We start from the raw sequence: 18,541 nt of genomic DNA on the forward strand, positions 1-18,541 counted from the left end.
ATTTTGCCTTCCAAAATAAAAGACTTTTCAAATTGCCAAGATACGACCTACTCTTTTAAAGATTTCAAAATGCTCTAAAAGTGAAAATTGCTGTTTCCACAGGATAATTTCACTTTAGGTCAACAGTATACAACCTCACGATGTTACCATATCAATTTCAAGTAATTCTGATTATGCCTTCCAAAATAATGGCCTGTTGAAAATGCCCATAATTTACCTAACTTTCAGTGATTTCAGAATGCTCTAAAAAGGAAGATTTCAGTTTCCACAGGGTAATTCCACTTTAGATCAACAGTATACAACCTCACGATGTTACCATGTCAATTTCAAGTCAGTCTGATTTTGCTTTTCAAAATAAAAGCTTTTTCAATTTGCCCATATATGACTTACTCTTGGAGCGAATTCAAAATGCTCTAAGATGGAAAATTGCTGTTTCCACAGCATAATTCCACTTTAGATCAATAGTATCCAACCCCACAGTGATACCATATCAATATCAAATCAGTCTGATGTTGCCTTCCAAAATAAAAGACTTTTCAAATTGCCGATATACGACCTACTCTTTTAAAGAATTCAGAACGCTCTAAAAATGAAACTTGCTCTTTCCACAGGATGAATCCATGTTAGATCAAAAGTGTACATCCACACCATGGTACTACTTCAATTTCAAGTCACTCTGATTTTGCCTTCCAAAATAAAAGTATTTTCAAATTGCCCGTAGACGACCTACTCGTTTAACGATTTCAAAATGCTCTTAAATTGAAAGATGCTGTTTCCACAGACTTAAAATATAAACGTACTATCAATTACATCCTAGTGGCAATTTCAGCTTCCTTTTACATCATCTTTATGATTCAATTCTGTCATAATCAATTGAGTCTGATTTTGCTTTTCAAAATGAAAACCCAATATGTGTTGAAACAGCAATTTTCATTTTTAAAACATTCTGAAATAATTGAAAGAGTATATCACATATGGACAAATTCGACGGGCCATTAATTTGAAAGGCGAAATCAGACCAACATGAAATTTACATGGTTTTACTGTCGGGTTGGATACTGTTGATCTAAAGTGGAATTATCCTGTGGAAACAGCATCTTTCAATTTAAGAGCATTTTGAAATCGTTAAACGAGTAGGTCGTCTACGGGCAATTTGAAAATACTTTTATTTTGGAAGGCAAAATCAGAGTGACTTGATCTTAACATCGTATCTCTGTGGGGTTGTATACTGTTGATTTAAAGTGAAATTATTCTGTGGAAACAGAAAATTTCCTTTTTAGAGCATTCCGAAATCACTGAAAGTTAGGTAAGTTATTGGCATTTTCAACAGGCCATTATTTTGGAAGGCAAAATCAGAATGACTTGAAATTGAAGTAGTACCATGGTGTGGATGTACACTTTTGATCTAACATGGATTCATCCTGTGGAAAGAGCAAGTTTCATTTTTAGAGCGTTCTGAATTCTTTAAAAGAGTAGGTCGTATATCGGCAATTTGAAAAGTCTTTTATTTTGGAAGGCAACATCAGACTGATTTGATATTGATATGGTATCACTGTGGGGTTGGATACTATTGATCTAAAGTGGAATTATGCTGTGGAAACAGCAATTTTCCATCTTAGAGCATTTTGAATTCGCTCCAAGAGTAAGTCATATATGGGCAAATTGAAAAAGCTTTTATTTTGAAAAGCAAAATCAGACTGACTTGAAATTGACATGGTAACATCGTGAGGTTGTATACTGTTGATCTAAAGTGGAATTACCCTGTGGAAACTGAAATCTTCCTTTTTAGAGCATTCTGAAATCACTGAAAGTTAGGTAAATTATGGGCATTTTCAACAGGCCATTATTTTGGAAGGCATAATCAGAATTACTTGAAATTGATATGGTAACATCGTGAGGTTGTATACTGTTGACCTAAAGTGAAATTATCCTGTGGAAACAGCAATTTTCACTTTTAGAGCATTTTGAAATCTTTAAAAGAGTAGGTCGTATCTTGGCAATTTGAAAAGTCTTTTATTTTGGAAGGCAAAATCAGAATGACTTGATATTGATATGGTATCACTGTGGGGCTGTATACTGTTGATCTGGAGTAGAATTATCCTGTGGAAACACGAAATTTCCATTTTAGAGCATTTTGAAATCACTGAAAGTTAGGTCAATTGTGGACAATTTGAAAAGGCTTTTACTTTGGAAGGCAAAATCAGAATGACTTGATATTAATATGGTATCACTGTGGGGCTGTATACTGTTGATCTAAAGTGGAATTACCCTGTGGAAACAGGAAATTTCCATTTTAGAGCATTTTGAAATCACTGAAAGTTAGGTCAATTATGGACAATTTAAAAAGGCTTTTATTTTGGAAGGCATAATCAGAATGACTTGATATTGATATGGTATCACTGTGGGGCTGTATACTGTTGATCTAAAGTGGAATTACCCTGTGGAAACAGGAAATTTCCATTTTAGAGCATTTTGAAATCACTGAAAGTTAGGTCAATTATGGACAATTTAAAAAGGCTTTTATTTTGGAAGGCATAATCAGAATGACTTGATATTGATATGGTATCACTGTGGGGCTGTATACTGTTGATCTAAGGTGGAGTTACCCTGTGGAAACAAGAATTTTTCATTTTAGAGCATTTTGAATCGTTAGAAGATTAAGTCAATTATGGACAATTTCAAAGGGCCATTACTATGAAAGGCAAAATCAGACTGACTTGATATTGATATGGTATCACTGTAAAAAGACTGTGGTTGGAAAGTGTTGATATAAAGTTCAAATAGTATTTGGAAATACGACTTTTGCTTTTAAGAGCATTATTAAGTCATTGAAAGAGTAGTTCAAAAATGAAGATTCACAGGGCTTTTACTTTGAAATCCAAAATAAGATGGCCTTGATAGTGACAGGGCACAATTAGGGTACAAGGCTGTGTCATATAGATCTAACATTAGAGTTTGTAAAAAAAAAAAAAAAGCCTAAATTATATGTTATTATGTTCTTAACATATCTGTTAATTCACTCGAAGTTGGCTTTTATTTTGAAATCCGGTTTCCACATCCATTCCCGTAATACTTTGAATACACAGGGAACATAAAACAAACTGGAGGCTGGCTTGACTGCAAGTCTCGAATTGGAGGCTGGCTTGACACAAGTCGCCTCGTCCTCCGCCTCCGATTGGAGCGGCTCCTCCACCGCTCCCGGCAGGAGCAGCCCTTCACCCGGCTGCTCCTCCTCCGGCAGGCTCGGACCCCCGCGTGACTCGTCCACCACCTCCGGCTGCCGAGGTGCCCCACACGGCTCCTCCACCGCTTCACTGTCCTCGGGACACACTTGTGGGGGTGGCGCCCAGGCCCAGAGCAGCGCCACCAGCTCCCCAATCCTTTCCAGGTGGCGCTCGGACCGGTCCTGCAGCTCTTCCTGCTGGCGACGCACCTCCGCCGCCTGCTCCCGCTGGGCGGCCGCCATTTCGGCCACCCTCCGGGCCAGCTCCTCCATTCCCTGACTCCGATACGGACCCGCCGTGCTGCCTCCTGGGTTTCGGCACCAATGTGGCGTGAATAAGGCACGGCGGGACCACGGAGCAACGTTCAGAGCCAACTTTATTTAATTCACGTCACACCACACACACACCAACCCCTGAGTCCCCGTGTTTTAACACGGCCGGCGTGATTGCGGATGCCGTGCAGGTGCGTCCGCACGGCACCGCAAATCACGCCCCACCACAATGTGTAATAACATAATAAGCTGTTTCATTATGATAGCTATTACAGCTAAGTTTATCAAATTTAAACCATTCAGACAAACTGTAACTTGGAAAATAAACATCAGTCTATTGATCCGTCCATCCGTCCGTCTGTCTTGTGGGCAGTCGTCTAAGCAGAGAAGCCCAGACGTTCTTTCTTTCAGTCATGACCCAGAGCTCATGACCAGATGGCACAACAGGTTAGATATCCATCCTCCCACAGTGCTCCCTACATGATCCCCTAAGAGACACGGTTGATGCCTTCTCCAAGAAGATGTAGACTGGTTGGGCAGAATCCCTTATCCTTTACAGATTAAAGAGCTGTTCTTGTGATCCATAACCCAGGCAAAAACTATATTGTTCCCTCTGAATCTGAGATTCAACCACAGCGTGGACTCTCCTATGGAGAACTGGGAGTCAATCCACCAACCTTCTGATTGGTAGATGGCCTGTTGTACCATCGCTTACACCTGTAAATGTGAGTGTTAATTGTTGTCTGAATCTGTACTGTCGGTAGGATATATGGGCTCAGATTGTGGTCATAAATATTTTGTACTTGTAAATCAGGATTTGTATGTGTAAAAAGAATTTGTGTGTGCGTAAAAAAGATTTGTGTGTGGACTTAGCCAAAAAATACGTGTGAAACTCTGCACTCAAGTTTCAAGTTACAAGTACAAATTTTGACCCTATTTTTCTTCCTTTCATCTGATTGGCCAATGTCATGTCAATCACAAATTTAACAATCCAATCGGAGAACAGATGGGTTTGGCTATTGGAGGGGTGCTTTATAGAGCTGCTTTATGGTCCTTTCACATTGTACAAAATATTTATGACCACAATTTGAGCCCATAAGGATAGATGGATAAAATACATGCAGGCACATATATGAAGTAAAAACTACACCTTTCAAAATGATTGCTTTATTATTCAATCACAACTTCCAAGACTAACAAAATCAAATCAATAAACTGAAAAGAAAGAGATTATTATGAAAGTAGAATATAAATACAACAAAAAGGCCCAGTCTTTATAATCCTTTTGTCTGCTGATGAACAACAGAAAAAGCACGCTGTCATGTAGCATGCCACTATTTTCTGATGACATATTTTCTTTCTTTAACTTTAAGCATTTGTACATTTTTAAAATTTAACAAACAACTTTATTTAACTCATTTAAAATAGTTTCCATTATTTTAGACACTTTATTCAGTGATTAAAATTCTAAATAATCAAATACTTGAATTATTCCGATGGTTTTACAGTTTTTTACAGACGCTAGGACACATTTCTCAATACTTAGGTCACTTTTGCAAAACACTTCACACAATCCTCCTAACTGACCGTCAGCTTGGCAAAGCAGTTCATTTCACATTCAAAATGCACTACAACTACCAAAACACTTCATTCAGGTCTCAAATAAACTCATTCTTCCAGAACACTAGCAAAGGTTGACAGCCGACAAACACACTTTGTCACCCACAAAACAATGACCTAAAAAACACTAACAACATGTAGCATTACACAGTGTTTACTTGTGTAAAACAAGGACACATCTCTGTTTATAATTTCAATATATGTTACTGGAATGAATCAGACATCATGCAGAATTTGTTAATATTTGTTTATGTATTTTTTATTTTTTTGCACTAAGTAATCCCAAAATACAAGAATTTGTATACACACCATACAATAGTAATGCTAATCTACTCGGTCTTCTCCATTTGGCCACAGGTTCTCATCCACATCACATCTTATGTCATCTAGGGCAATACACCTAGGAAAGAATCTTCTGGCTGCCAGAATTGAAGGAGTTGAAAAATTGAAGGAGTAACACCTGTGTAGATGTTCATCTACAATGAGAACAAGCTGTGGCTGGTTAAACTGCATTTTTAGATTTAAAATATGTTTCAATAAAATATTGTTGTTGAATTTTGCTGTCTTTTCAAGTTTTGCATTGTGTTATTGTTTTGGCCATAAGTTTAACAGTTTTGAAAACAGTATGTAAGCACATGCAAAATGTCCTGTCCGTACAAAGCTTTTTGGCAGTTGTTGTGTCTGAGTGAGAAGATAATTCATTAAATTTGAGAGATGTAGTCATTGAATGCATTTTGTGCCAAAACAATGATAACTGGTCCTCAGTTTAGCCCACATAGACTTCTGTTGTGCTCACTGTGTGAGGAGTTTTGCAAACGTGACCTAAGTATTGAGAAATGTGTCCTAGCGTCTGTAAAAAACTGTAATACAAAATTACAAGGCATGGGAGAAAGAGATGATGAAGGTCTCAAATACTGAATAACCCCTTAAAAAGTTTCTAGTTCAGAAGAGCAGGTCCCGTACTAACTGAATGGTTGTTGGTGGACTGTTCCAGTCTGCATGCAATTTGCACAGTATCCTTCGGAAAGATACTGAGTTCCTCTGATGCGTTCATCGGATCATCACTGTTAGATTATATCATCGACAAATATTAGATAGAAGTTATTTGGGTAATGTTGTCTAAGCTCCTTGAGTGCTCAGTAGGAAAGAAAAGTGCTATAAAGGAACCAGGAAATTTACTTTAGGTGCTTTCTGCCCAAAATCTTTGATAACTGCAATAAAGCCCTTCTCCCTCTCATCGCCTCTAGGGCGGTCTCCGTGGCGATGACCCAGAGATAACACTTACCGCCTTTGTCCACATCGCACTAGCTGAGGCCAAGCAGGCAGGGATCACCTGCGTCATTCCTGGTTTGGAGATGGAGGTAAGTTACAAGCAGCAATGTCTCTTTAACACTTGTTGTAATTGTAATTATACTAACCCATCATCTACCCACTCATGTGGTATAGAATGCCATGGGTAAGACGACACAGTACTTGACCAATGCACTGACTAGAAATGGGAGGAGACCGTACACCGTGGCCATCACCTCTTATGCTCTGGCTCTTGTGGGGGCACCTCACAATGTTCATCAACCGTTACTCGAAGCTGCAGCCCGAGGTATCCTCAATCAGAATGATTATAGTTCTGTTTTTTAATTTGATTTGTTTTGTTTTCTTGTTTTCATTTGAGTTACCAGAGTAAATGTACCTTAAGCAACTAAAACTTGCTTAAAGTCCTGGTTTATCATCATGCAAAGCATCAGTAAAACAAAAAGCCTGGTTCTGCTGGAGGTTTCTGCCTGTTAAAAGGGAGTTTTCCTTCCCACTGTCGCCAAATCACTCCTAGGGAGTCATCTGGCTGTTTTCTGTGTATTATTATAAGGTATTCACCTGAAAATAAAACACACCTTAAAGGAACTGTTGTGGTTTAGTGCTACATAAATAAAATACAATATAATTGAATTTAACTAATTTCTGTCTACTAGCAGGATTCTGTTTACTTGCTATATCGTTGATATTGTCATATAACACTATTTTTCAATCACGTAAAAGTTTGTACTGATGTTATGGCAGACAGTATGGTATGACATAGCCCTAATCACTGCACTTTTGCTGTACGGACTAAAGCTGTGTGCTCTTAAAGCCGGCATTCAAATAGTATCAAAAAGCCACTGAGGATAAGTGTAAAACATCCCTCTAATTCTGTCGCTGCTGCAGGTGGCAGCCACTGGCCTGACAGGGAAAACCACTTCTTCACCTTGGAGGCGACCGGCTATGCCCTGCTGGCTCTTATTAAGTTGGGTCACATGGAGGAAGCAGCAGCAGCCTTTAAATGGCTGAACAGCCAGCGAAGAAGAGGAGGCAGCTTTGGCTCTACTCAGGTCAGTTAAAGGATATTTAGATTTATTTCACTTGTTGATATTATATTTCATGCCAGATTTAATTGTCAGAAGGCTGCCAGTTAGGTTTTTTCGTTCTCTACTCTTCCAGTCCACCATGGTGGTGCTTCAGGCATTGTCAGAGTATATGATCAAGAGACCTCCTGATGACCTCAGTCTGAATGTAGACATCAGGATCACTGGACGCAGAGACATCCGCTACCATTTTGACCCAAGGACAGCCTATGGCGCTCGCTCATCCAAGGTGAGAGACATTAAAAGAAATATAAACAGAATCCAGGCTTGTAGCGGAGTTTCGTAACTTTGAACTGTGATGATTTGGGATTTAAGAACATCACTGAGTGTAATAACATCATTATCCAATATTTTTCTTCTTCTGCGGTGCTTTTGTTGCACAGTTGCCTGCTAACCTTGATTTGGAAGTCAGAGCTCAAGGAAACGGACAGGGAATACTTGAGGTATAAATGCACTGAATGATTATTAATAAAACTCATTAGAGATAATTAAATTAAATAGTAGGACAGTACCTATATTTGGCTGTACAATCGTTTTTGACTGATCGATTTCTCTTCCTGAAATTTGACCCAAGGTTGTGACCCATTATAACCAGCTGCATGAGGTGGATGAGAAAATGCCCTGCCAGCACTTTGAGCTCAGTGTTGCTGTTGAAGAGTCCCAGGGTAACTCCATTTATATGTCTCAAATACAGCAGATAAAATAAGTGTTGAATGTGTCACCAATTTAACTAAATGTATCTCTAAAGGTGCAATTGACATCTACACATGCAAAGAAATCAAATGATGTTACGCGTTATAATGAGAAATGACACAGGGGAGAAATACTGAACAAAAAGTGGAGGTACTAAAAGGCACCAGCTGAAATCTGTTAGTAATTAGGAACTAATCATGCCACTTATTGCAAATTAATATCAGCTGGTTCAGTCCTGGCTGATGGTCTATAAAAAGGTGTCTCGTTACCAAGGTGTCACACAAGAAACATCTCATGATGGGTTAAAACAATATGAGGCTGTCACAACCTTATTGTTGGAAAACATACTGATGGCATTGGTCACAGAAGAGTTTCTAAACTACTGAAGAATGCAGTGAGCACTGCTGGGGCCATAATGTGGAAGTGGGAAGAACACCACTTCACAACAAACCGGCCAGGACCAGATCTTCCCAGCAAGATTTCAGACAGAGGAGTGAAAAGTATTCAGAAGAATTGTCTAAAAGCCAAGGAGGACTTACAGAGACCTACAGAAAAAAGAAAATCGGTCAACCACCATGGCCTGCATGAACACTCACCATGCAACACTCAATTTCTGAAGAAAAAGCATGTTGAATTCAAAGTTGCTGAACAGCATTTAGACAAGCCTGTGATATACTGGGAGACTATAGTGTGGTCAAAACTGACCTTTGACACCATAATACACACAATGTTACGAGGTCAAAGGGCACTGCATATTTTCAGAGGAAAAAGAAAGCACCAAAAGCACCATACCAACAATGAAGCTTGGAATTGGGAACATCATGGTGTGGGCTGTTTTTCTGCATACGGCACTGGCACACTTCATGTAATTTCAGGAAGGATGAATGGAAATCGAACACAGACATATTCTAGGTCTGACCAGCTGTCTCAGCTGTGGGCAAAAGATGACAACTAATACAATTCTGACATAATTTATTAGTACAATGATCAAAAAAATGAAGAGATACACAGTCCAGCGCCCCGCTTGCTAAAGGTATAAAACACACCAGTTGAAGGCGCGAGCCTGCGATGGCACAAGTCAGTTGCACTTTACATGCCAACTACTTAACTGGGTCCTGGCCTGCACAGAGACACACAATATCACCCCATCTTCATTATACAATTCACAGAGCAGCACACTATCCACCATCAACATATTTAAATCAAGTCATCTTAGTTCTGGCCATATAACATACCTCAGAGACAAAATATCACAGCAGTGTTTGTAATGTGGGCCTTCAATTAATCCAACCCCATCACAGCCATTGGCTCACAGCAAATGTGACACATAAAATCACACAAAACCAGTGCCAACTTCACACAACAAACAATGAGATGAATTATACAGCTAACATTAGACCAATATGTTACAGAAACATGTACTATAACACTGTTGATAAAAATCTGCAGCCCTCCACCAGGATTATGATGATGAAACGAGGGTGGATGTTTCAGCAAGGCAATCGTCCCAAACACAGCCAAGGAAACTCTCAGCTGGTTTCTCAGCCAATCACCTGACCTGAATCCAGCTGAGAAATCTACTGAACGAGTTCAGAGAAGGAGCCCACAGAGACCTCAGGATTTGAAGACTGTTTGTGTGGAAAAATGAAACAAATCACACCTGACCACTGCATGTGACTAGCGTGTCCATTCGGGAGGCGTCTTGAAGCTCTCATCACCAACAAAGAATTTTGTTTGAGGCATTAAATACATGTCAGTTGGTGTGTTGGGATGTTACTGACATGTGGCAATAATTTCATGTCAATAGTGCCTTTAGAAATATATTTAGTTGGAAAAATGGTGACACATTAAATAATAATAATAATAATAATAATAATAATAATAATGGATTGCATTTCTATAGCGCTTTTCAAGGCACCCAAAGCGCTTTACAATTCCACTATTCATTCACACACTGGTGGAGGCAGCTACAGTTGTAGCCACAGCTGCCCTGGGACAGAATACTTATTTTACCAGCTGTATTTATGTTCTTGTAAGGTGTTAGGGTTTAAGTTATTATAAGGGTCAAACAATGATGAAACACATTTCAGCACGTTTCATTTCCTTGATATTTTGAAATAAGATAAAACAGGACTTAGTTCAAAAGATACAAATTTAACTTTTCTTAAATAACTGTAAACTACAAGCCTGCCGTAACACAAACATGTTATTTGTTTAATGTTTTAATGGAATCTGGAGTGTATGTTATATATGTCATTACTGGTACAGAAAGAATTCAAATTGTACAGTAGCTTTTAGGTGGGAAAAGAGAGCTGTTACTGGAGAATCAGCTTTAAACAGTCAGTCATCAACAGATCGAGGTTTCACATAAAAACAAAGAAGGAAACTCCTCTCAGGCTGGTGTGTGGTCAGAGTTTGATTTTAAGGTGTACGTGGGCTGGAGAAGATTTTTGAAAATCTCTCTATTCTTAATTTTGGGAATGGCTGAAATACCATTTAAAATACTGATGTATGTACATTAATACAAACATCATAGGCCCCAAGGAGGACCATTTATGTGGCTTTTTAAAAAATAATTTTAAAACTTTCTACTTTCTTCGGTCGTTGCTGTGCTTTTTTTGGAAGTCGAATTTCCCAGAGGAACCCACCCGAGGGATTAATAAAGTTCTATCTTATCTTATCTTATCTTATATGAAAGATCCCCAGTTCAAGACCTGGAGGGGACACAAACCCTACCTTGGGAGGTAAAAGCCAGTGTGCTAGTAAATGGGAGGTTTCAATCATGAACGGCATGTAGTGTGAAATCAAACATCTGATTTTTTTTTTTTAAAAACAGTAGAAAAGACAGCAACTGCAATATGACAAACATATACATAAAAAAAACTATCAATACATATACACACCAAGTATCTTCAGCAAGCTTTATGGATTACATATTTAATAACACTTTTCCTCCATCTCATAACAGAAAAGCCTCCAGCAGATGTAGAAAAGTCCTATCAGATCACCATCAAAGTGAGGTAAGATACAATTACTTGCTAAATTTTAGAGAATAAGAAAAAAAAGTGTATTTTTATATCTTTTACTTCATACAAAGTGTAGCAAACAGCAAAAACAGTCAACTTTTTAATATGGGACGACCACATTTTTAAACAAAAACTGCCAAATGTGAGTCTGTCTGACCGTAATAAATTTTCTTTGAACATTTGGTCCACTGAATGTGAGTTATTGATCCAGCGATTCAGAACAGCTGCTCACATTTCTCATGAGGTTAATCAGATCATTTGGGTCCTTTCAGATTTAGATTTCATATCCTTTGCCAGTGCTTTCTGCTTTTCTTTCGCAGGGCTTTAGGACCCAGAGACGTCAGGATGGTGGTTCTTGACATCAGTTTGCCCACTGGCTTCACCCCAGAAAACTCAGACCTGGAGATGGTAATCAGCCTCTAGGCCAGTGCTTCAAAAATCTGAAACAAAGCTTTCATGGCTAAGAAATGATCCAAGTTTAGTTTTAGCTTTCTTACACAGAGTAAACCTGAATTTATTTTACATCTATTTTATTTTGTTTTATTCAAACTTTTTTCTGTGCGTGTTGTGAAAAAGTTAAGCTGCAAGCTCAGTTTTCTTTACTGTAATTTATCAGTATCACACCAAAAAGCACACCTCAGCTCACTTGTTTGACCCCTGCATCACCTAAGGCTGTAATGGGTTTAACATATTTCGGTAATAAATACAGCATTGCATTGTGAATTTACACTTTAAATACAATTCTATAGAATGTTTTCTACACGGCAGCATTTTATTTCTGTTTAAATTGAACTAATAAATTCTGAACATGTTTGTCTCTAGTTGTCCAACTCAGTGGATCATTACATCAACAACTTCCAGATAGTAGATAACCTGAGTGACAGGGGATCCCTGATCATCCACCTGTTTAAGGTAACTGTGCTGTAGACCACTGTCTCATTTATTGGATTACAGGAAGAAAGAGTATGAGGAGTTAAAATCTGTCCAGTTTAAGTCAGTTTTATGTACCATTTTTAAGAAGTATGTCTTATAACATTCCCCCTGCTCTGCATTGTTTCTCTTTGTAGGTTTCTCACAAAGAGCCTGAGATCCTAATATTCAGACTCCAGCAGACCTTCAAAGTTGGCCTCCTGCAGCCATCCTCAGTGACTGTTTACGAGTATTACAACCCAGGTTGGGAAATACAGCTGTAGACATAAAAATCAGAGATTCTGCGATACAGTATTATAAGAAATACTTATAAAAGGAACGGCAGTTTAGCTCACTGGGATGAGCAGGTGACCATATGTTGCATGGCTGAGAGCAGCCAACCAAGTGGCCAAGTTGTACTGCATCCTTATATTTCGCATAAAACCAAGATAAATAAATAATAATAATAACATTAAAGCTTTTAGATTTCTCCCCTCTCACTTTGTCACAGACCGCCGCTGCAGTCGTACTTACACCCCCCGTGAGAACAAGGAGCAGCTCAGCCAGATCTGCAGAAACAACGTCTGCCGCTGCACACAGGGTAAAGTATGGGATTTGCAACAATGCATTAAAGGATGCGTGTATTTTTTTTCCACCTCTGCACATTTGACCTCCCGTGGTTTCAAAACCTCCAGGTGACTGCTGCATCTCCAAAGCGGACAGTGAAAACTTCCCCAGCAAAGAAAGAGAGACGTTTGCCTGCAAGAGCTTACACCATGGTACATGTGCTTTTACACTCCGGCGCCTTTAACATGCATGCCTGCACACTGGAGGCTTACACTTTTGCATGTTCATTGGCTGACTGCCATTCAAATGATTTAAAAATATTCAGATGTACGTTGTCAAAACTGCCGCTAGATGAAGAGATTAAGATTTTAATATTTATAGAAATAAAAGAAGCCACATTAAATGCCCTTATTCAAGCAGTAACAATGACATAAGCCCTGCAGCGAATCAGCTGTTAGAGTAGGAACAAATAATATGTTGTTTGAGTAATAAATGGAAGCATAATGTGAGCATTCACAGAAACTGTAATATTTAAAACATTGTAAAGAAAGTTTAGCTGATGGCACTATTGCTCTCCTGCTTTATTTTTCTCTCATTTACCATGTGGACCATGAATCGCTCATATAGCAACTCCCCAGGGCATCATACAGAATTTCAGTTTAGTATCTTACTGGAAAAGGGTGGGAAACTGTCACCTCCCCCTTTTGTTAGTAATGCTATTATTATTTTGTCGTGGAAACAGTTACTATTAATTTATGGAAACAGTGCCTCACCCATTTAAGAGTCCGATAAATTTTACAGTAATTTGCTCATGATGCTCAGGTTTGGTTGCTACTGTGTTTTAGTTTTCCAGGTGAAGGTGCTGAATGTCATCCAGAGTTACTACGACAAATATGAGATGGAGATCACACAAGTTATCAAACTGGGTGAGTCCTAGTAGTGACTGGCTTTCACCTCTCAGTCTTTTCAGTGTGAGCAATGGAGGAATGATGTGGTCCAGTTAACTTTTTCATTATTTGGTGACCCCATTTATGAAGTGCTGCTTGTGCATTCTTGTAACTCAAAGACAAATGAAGGCTTATTATATTTGTTCTTCTCCCACTCAGGTCTGGAGGGTGGAGTTGGAGCGGGTCAGACGAGGATCTTCATGTCTCACGGAGGTTGCAGAGATGGACTAGACTTGAAGCAGGGCTCCCAATACCTCATCATTGGCCCCAAGGACGACCAGTGGAATGTTGATACTGAAACCAACAAGTGAGCAGAACAGGAAAAATAAATGCTTACAAATAATTTTGTGTTGATTCAAATACGGAACTATGACAGGACAAGTTTACTATGAGACACTTGGGTGCTCTTACTTGTTAACTTGCCATCTGTCTTTCTTTCTTTTTTCATTTTGTGTGTCAGGTTCATCTACGTGTTGGGGAAGGACACCTGGGTGGAGCGCTGGCCTTCACCCGCAGAGTGCTCCAGCCATCCCAGCCTGCAAGCTAAATGCAGGAGTCTAAGCGACACTGCCAACGAACTGTCGGTCAACGCCTGCAGGCTGTAGAGGTGTCAGGGCAGCTGTCGCACACAATTTTGTGGCAAAAAAAAAAAGGAAATCATTTTGTATGCTCAACTTACTGTGTACTCCTGATAAATTCTTTCAATCTATATTTAGTTTTCTCTGTGAAAAGGGAAGTGAGAGTCTTGCCAGTTACCATAACTTTGAACAAGAATGAAGAAGTATAAACCGCAGAGAGAGATGTGTAATTATTCTTTGTTTTGAATATTTGTCACACTTACATGTTTGAGATCAACTTAATTTTTATGCTGGACAAAGAAAATACACGTAATTATAAAATGCATTTTTTTAAATTATCTTTTTATTAAGGGGTAAAAGGCTATTCAAACCTACCTGACCCTATTTGAAAACCCCATAAACTGTTTTTCACATTACTGTGGAGGAATTCTTTTGCTTACCCTTCTTTGCAGAATTGTTTAATTTAGCCACACTGGAAGTTTTTACGATCATGAATGGCCAATAAGTCCAATCCAAAGCATATTAATTGGCTTTAGGTCTGGACTTTCATTATGCCATCACTTTCTGGTCTGCTGTGGGTCATTGCTACATGACCAAACTTAGCTTGTGTTTTCAGGCACAAAATGATGGCTGGATTTTCTGGTAGAAAGCTGAAGCAGCAGAGCAGCCCAGACCGTCACACTAACACCACCATGTTTGACTGTTTTTATGATGTTGATTTATAACATGCTTTTAATTTGACACCAGATGTAACAGGATTCAAACCTTCCAAAAAGTTCAACTTTTGTCTCGTCAGTCCACACAATATTTTCCCTGGAGTCAGATGTTTTGTGGCAAATGTGAGACAAGTTATTGTGGCAGTGGTTTTCTTATTGGATCTCTGCCATGGATGCCATTTTTGTTCAGTCTCGTTCTTATTGTTGAACCACGAAATCTGACCATAACAGAGGAAAATTCAATTCAATTCAATTCAATTTTATTTATATAGCGCCAAATCACAACAAAAGTCGCCTCAAGGTGCTTCATAGATACAGAGAAAAACCCAACAATCATATGACCCCCTATGAGCAAGCACTTTGGCGACAGTGGGAAGGAAAAACTCCCTTTTAACAGGAAGAAATCTCCGGCAGAACCAGGCTCAGGGAGGGGCGGGGCCATCTGCTGCGAAGAAAGACAGGATAAAGACATGTTGTGGAAGAGAGACAGAGGTTAATAACAGATATGATTGAATGCAGAGAGGTCTGTTAATACATAGTGAGTGAGAAAGGTGACTGGAAAGGAAAAACTCAATGCATCATGGGAATCCCCGGCAGCCTACGTCTATTGCAGCATAACTAAGGGAGGATTCAGGGTCACCTGGTCCAGCCCTAACTATATGCTTTAGCAAAAAGGAAAGTTTTAAGCCTAATCTTGAAAGTAGAGATAGTGTCTGTCTCCCGAATCCAAACTGGAAGCTGGTTCCACAGAAGAGGGGCCTGAAAACTGAAGGCTCTCCCTCCCATTCTACTTTTAAATACTCTAGGAACAACAAGTAGGCCTGCAGAGCGAGAGTGAAGTGCTCTAATAGGGTGATATGGTACTACAAGGTCATTAAGATAAGATGGGGCCTGATTATTTAAGACCTTGTATGTGAGGAGCACGATTTTGAATTCAATTCTGGATTTAACAGGAAGCCAATGAAGGGAAGCCAAAACAGGAGAAATCTGCTCTCTCTTTCTAGTCCCTGTCAGGACTCTTGCTGCAGCATTTTGGATTAGCTGAAGGCTTTTCAGTGAGTTTTTAGGACATCCTGATAATAATGATTTGCAGTCGTCCAGCCTGGAAGTAATAAATGCATGAACTAGTTTTTCAGTGTCACTCTGAGACAGGATATTTCTAATTTTAGAGATGTTGCGCAAATGGAAGACCGCAGTCTTACATATTTGTTTAATATGTGCGTTGAAGGACATGTCCTGGTCAAAAATGATGTCTGGAGTTCTTCAGATGTTTCTCTGGGTTCTTTCATGATCTCCTGGATGAGTAGTCAGTGCACTCATGAAGTCATTTTAGCCTGCAACTCCTGGGAAGTTTCACCACTCTTCCCAGTTTCCTCTGTGTGTAGATAATGGTTTTCTCTGTGGTTCACTTGAGTCCCAAAGCCCTAGGCTTTGTAAAGCTTAACAAACCGATAGATATGAATGATTGTATTTTAAATCTGTCCTTGAATTTCTTTAGATGGTTTCTGACCTTCTTTGATCTTGTAGCCTACTTCACTTTGTCTGACAGATTCTATTTATATGATTTCTTGATTCAGTGCTCTTCTTGTTGGCTCTGACTTGGTAGATAACCGCATGAATGATGTTATTTTCACCTCTAAAGTTGTCTCGCTGTTTAACACAGATTAAGATCAATTTATCTTAAAGGACAAGCAAGTGTGTGTGTGTGTGTGTGTGTGTGTGTGTGAATAAGACTTAAAATGTAAAAAGTCCTTTGAGAGATCAAAGTTGAGTACTGGTCCAACTTTTCTTTTTCAACGGTGGAATGTTTGTACGGCAAACATCTTTAATGACATAGAAAATAAACACATGAGAAACGAGTGGACCAGCTTGAATTATTACTTTCTCTGCATTTGACCCAGTCACTCAGTGGAGCCGTGGGCAGCCAATAAGCAGTGTGTAGGGATGGTACCTTGCTCAGGTGTACCTCAGGGTAGCCGCTCAGTGGATTCGAACCCCCAACTTTCCGATCACAGGGACGACCATTCTACCTACTGAGCTATCCCTGCCCTAATGCTGGTGGTTTGAGAAAAGGAATCAAAGTCAGTGGAGACAAGACAAAATACATGTATAAATGAGAGGGAGACGGGTGGAAAGGTGAACGTGCAAGAATCACAAAAGCAATAGTGAAGGTGGATGAATATGAACACCTGGGGTCAGCCATGAAATGAACACTGCACAATAGAGATGAAGAAGTGAGTGCAGGCCGGGTGGAGTAATTTGTGACAGATGAATAACAACAAGAGTGAAAGGGAAGATTAACAAGATAGTAATGAGACATGCTTGATGTGTGACTTAGAAACATGTCATGTTCGTTGTGGTGAAAGAAGAAAAGTGATGCATGCAGAGCAACAGGAAGTGATTTGTAACTTGTTTGTGCAATTTTCAATAAGACCACAGACATGATAACATGCACAGGCCTGCAGTAAAACCAGCGACTGTAGAAAACTCTCCACCGACGCTTATTTTAATACTTTTATCTTCATAATACAAGAACTAAATCCACTGTGGGATGTACCTGATTGCATTTTTATTTGTATTTGTGATTGCTGTCAGGAGCCATCACATCATGTGAACACACACACACACACACACACACACACAGATATATATAAACAGTTTGAATGAAATATTTGATTAAACATAATCTGTAATGATACATGAACGAGGCAGTAATGCACAGACACACACCTGCTCAGCAGTCATCATAGAACGGGGCTGGTTCATTTTTGTAATCTACATTAAACCAGCTGTGAATAACAAGGCTAAGTGCTCTTCAGTGTAAATATGGATGGACTGACGGGACACTAAGAGGACAAGAACAATACATCCACTCTCTGCTGCTGTCAGACTTACAGCTGCTTTCTCGGTGATTTTAGTGACAATACAAGAAGTTAAAAGTAAACAGTGAACAAATGATTAATCACTTCAAACACTCAAAGAGATTAAGATGTTGCTAAATCCTTCCTCTTTACCTCTCTGCAGAATAAACAACGTGCCAGTAAAAGGCAACTTGGTAAGAGATGCAAGCTTCATAACATTTCTTTTCCTGCCCTTTTTGTACAGGAAACGTCTTGTTAGATTTGTATTTACATAGTTTCACAACTAGAAAAAATGAATCTGTGACTCTATACTTGGCCCTATGCCCTTTAACAATGTGCTGCATTACTAATAGGTGTACTGAAATCTATCTGTTATTCATTTGCATAACACATGGGTTTGACATTAGACTTCCCCCGACTTCTTATTTATCTACTGTTCCATCTACTTGAACAGGTGTGGTTCCAAACCTTTAGTCAAATCCAGGAAGTGGTCACGTACTGGTGATCATGCAGCAGAACAATGAACAAAAGAAAAAGAAAGAAAAAAAACCTAAGTCACAGACACAAAAACAACCTCTAGACATGGAAGATAAGAAATGAAAAATGACGACAAATTAAGAAACAGGGTGGCAAGGAAGTACTGGGGTAAGTGATGATCTGATGGAGCTGAGTATTCAGCAACAAACTATTCAGGACGGTCAACAACAATGACAGAAAACTAACATCCATCCATCC

General features: G+C 39.2%; 1 protein-coding gene across 1 annotated transcript in view; it reads left to right on the top strand.

Annotated features, from left to right (window-relative positions):
- Nucleotides 1-16,750, top strand: part of LOC308396135 (venom factor-like) — a 42,521-nt gene extending 25,771 nt beyond the window's left edge. Inside the window, exons 30-44 of the mRNA XM_080881237.1 lie at nucleotides 6,364-6,477; nucleotides 6,563-6,713; nucleotides 7,313-7,476; nucleotides 7,586-7,738; nucleotides 7,893-7,952; nucleotides 8,084-8,174; nucleotides 11,171-11,222; nucleotides 11,549-11,636; nucleotides 12,051-12,140; nucleotides 12,296-12,401; nucleotides 12,649-12,738; nucleotides 12,833-12,916; nucleotides 13,550-13,630; nucleotides 13,811-13,958; nucleotides 14,112-16,750. Coding sequence (XP_080737363.1) covers nucleotides 6,364-6,477; nucleotides 6,563-6,713; nucleotides 7,313-7,476; nucleotides 7,586-7,738; nucleotides 7,893-7,952; nucleotides 8,084-8,174; nucleotides 11,171-11,222; nucleotides 11,549-11,636; nucleotides 12,051-12,140; nucleotides 12,296-12,401; nucleotides 12,649-12,738; nucleotides 12,833-12,916; nucleotides 13,550-13,630; nucleotides 13,811-13,958; nucleotides 14,112-14,256 — 1,617 coding nt within the window. The 3' untranslated portion in view covers nucleotides 14,257-16,750. The remainder of the gene's footprint in view (nucleotides 1-6,363; nucleotides 6,478-6,562; nucleotides 6,714-7,312; nucleotides 7,477-7,585; nucleotides 7,739-7,892; nucleotides 7,953-8,083; nucleotides 8,175-11,170; nucleotides 11,223-11,548; nucleotides 11,637-12,050; nucleotides 12,141-12,295; nucleotides 12,402-12,648; nucleotides 12,739-12,832; nucleotides 12,917-13,549; nucleotides 13,631-13,810; nucleotides 13,959-14,111) is intronic.
- Nucleotides 16,751-18,541: the final 1,791 nt, after the last annotated feature.

The sequence above is a fragment of the Rhamphochromis sp. 'chilingali' genome (genome assembly GCF_963969265.1).
Source record: "Rhamphochromis sp. 'chilingali' genome assembly, chromosome: 4".
In the NCBI taxonomy this organism is placed as follows: Eukaryota; Metazoa; Chordata; class Actinopteri; order Cichliformes; family Cichlidae; genus Rhamphochromis; species Rhamphochromis sp. 'chilingali'.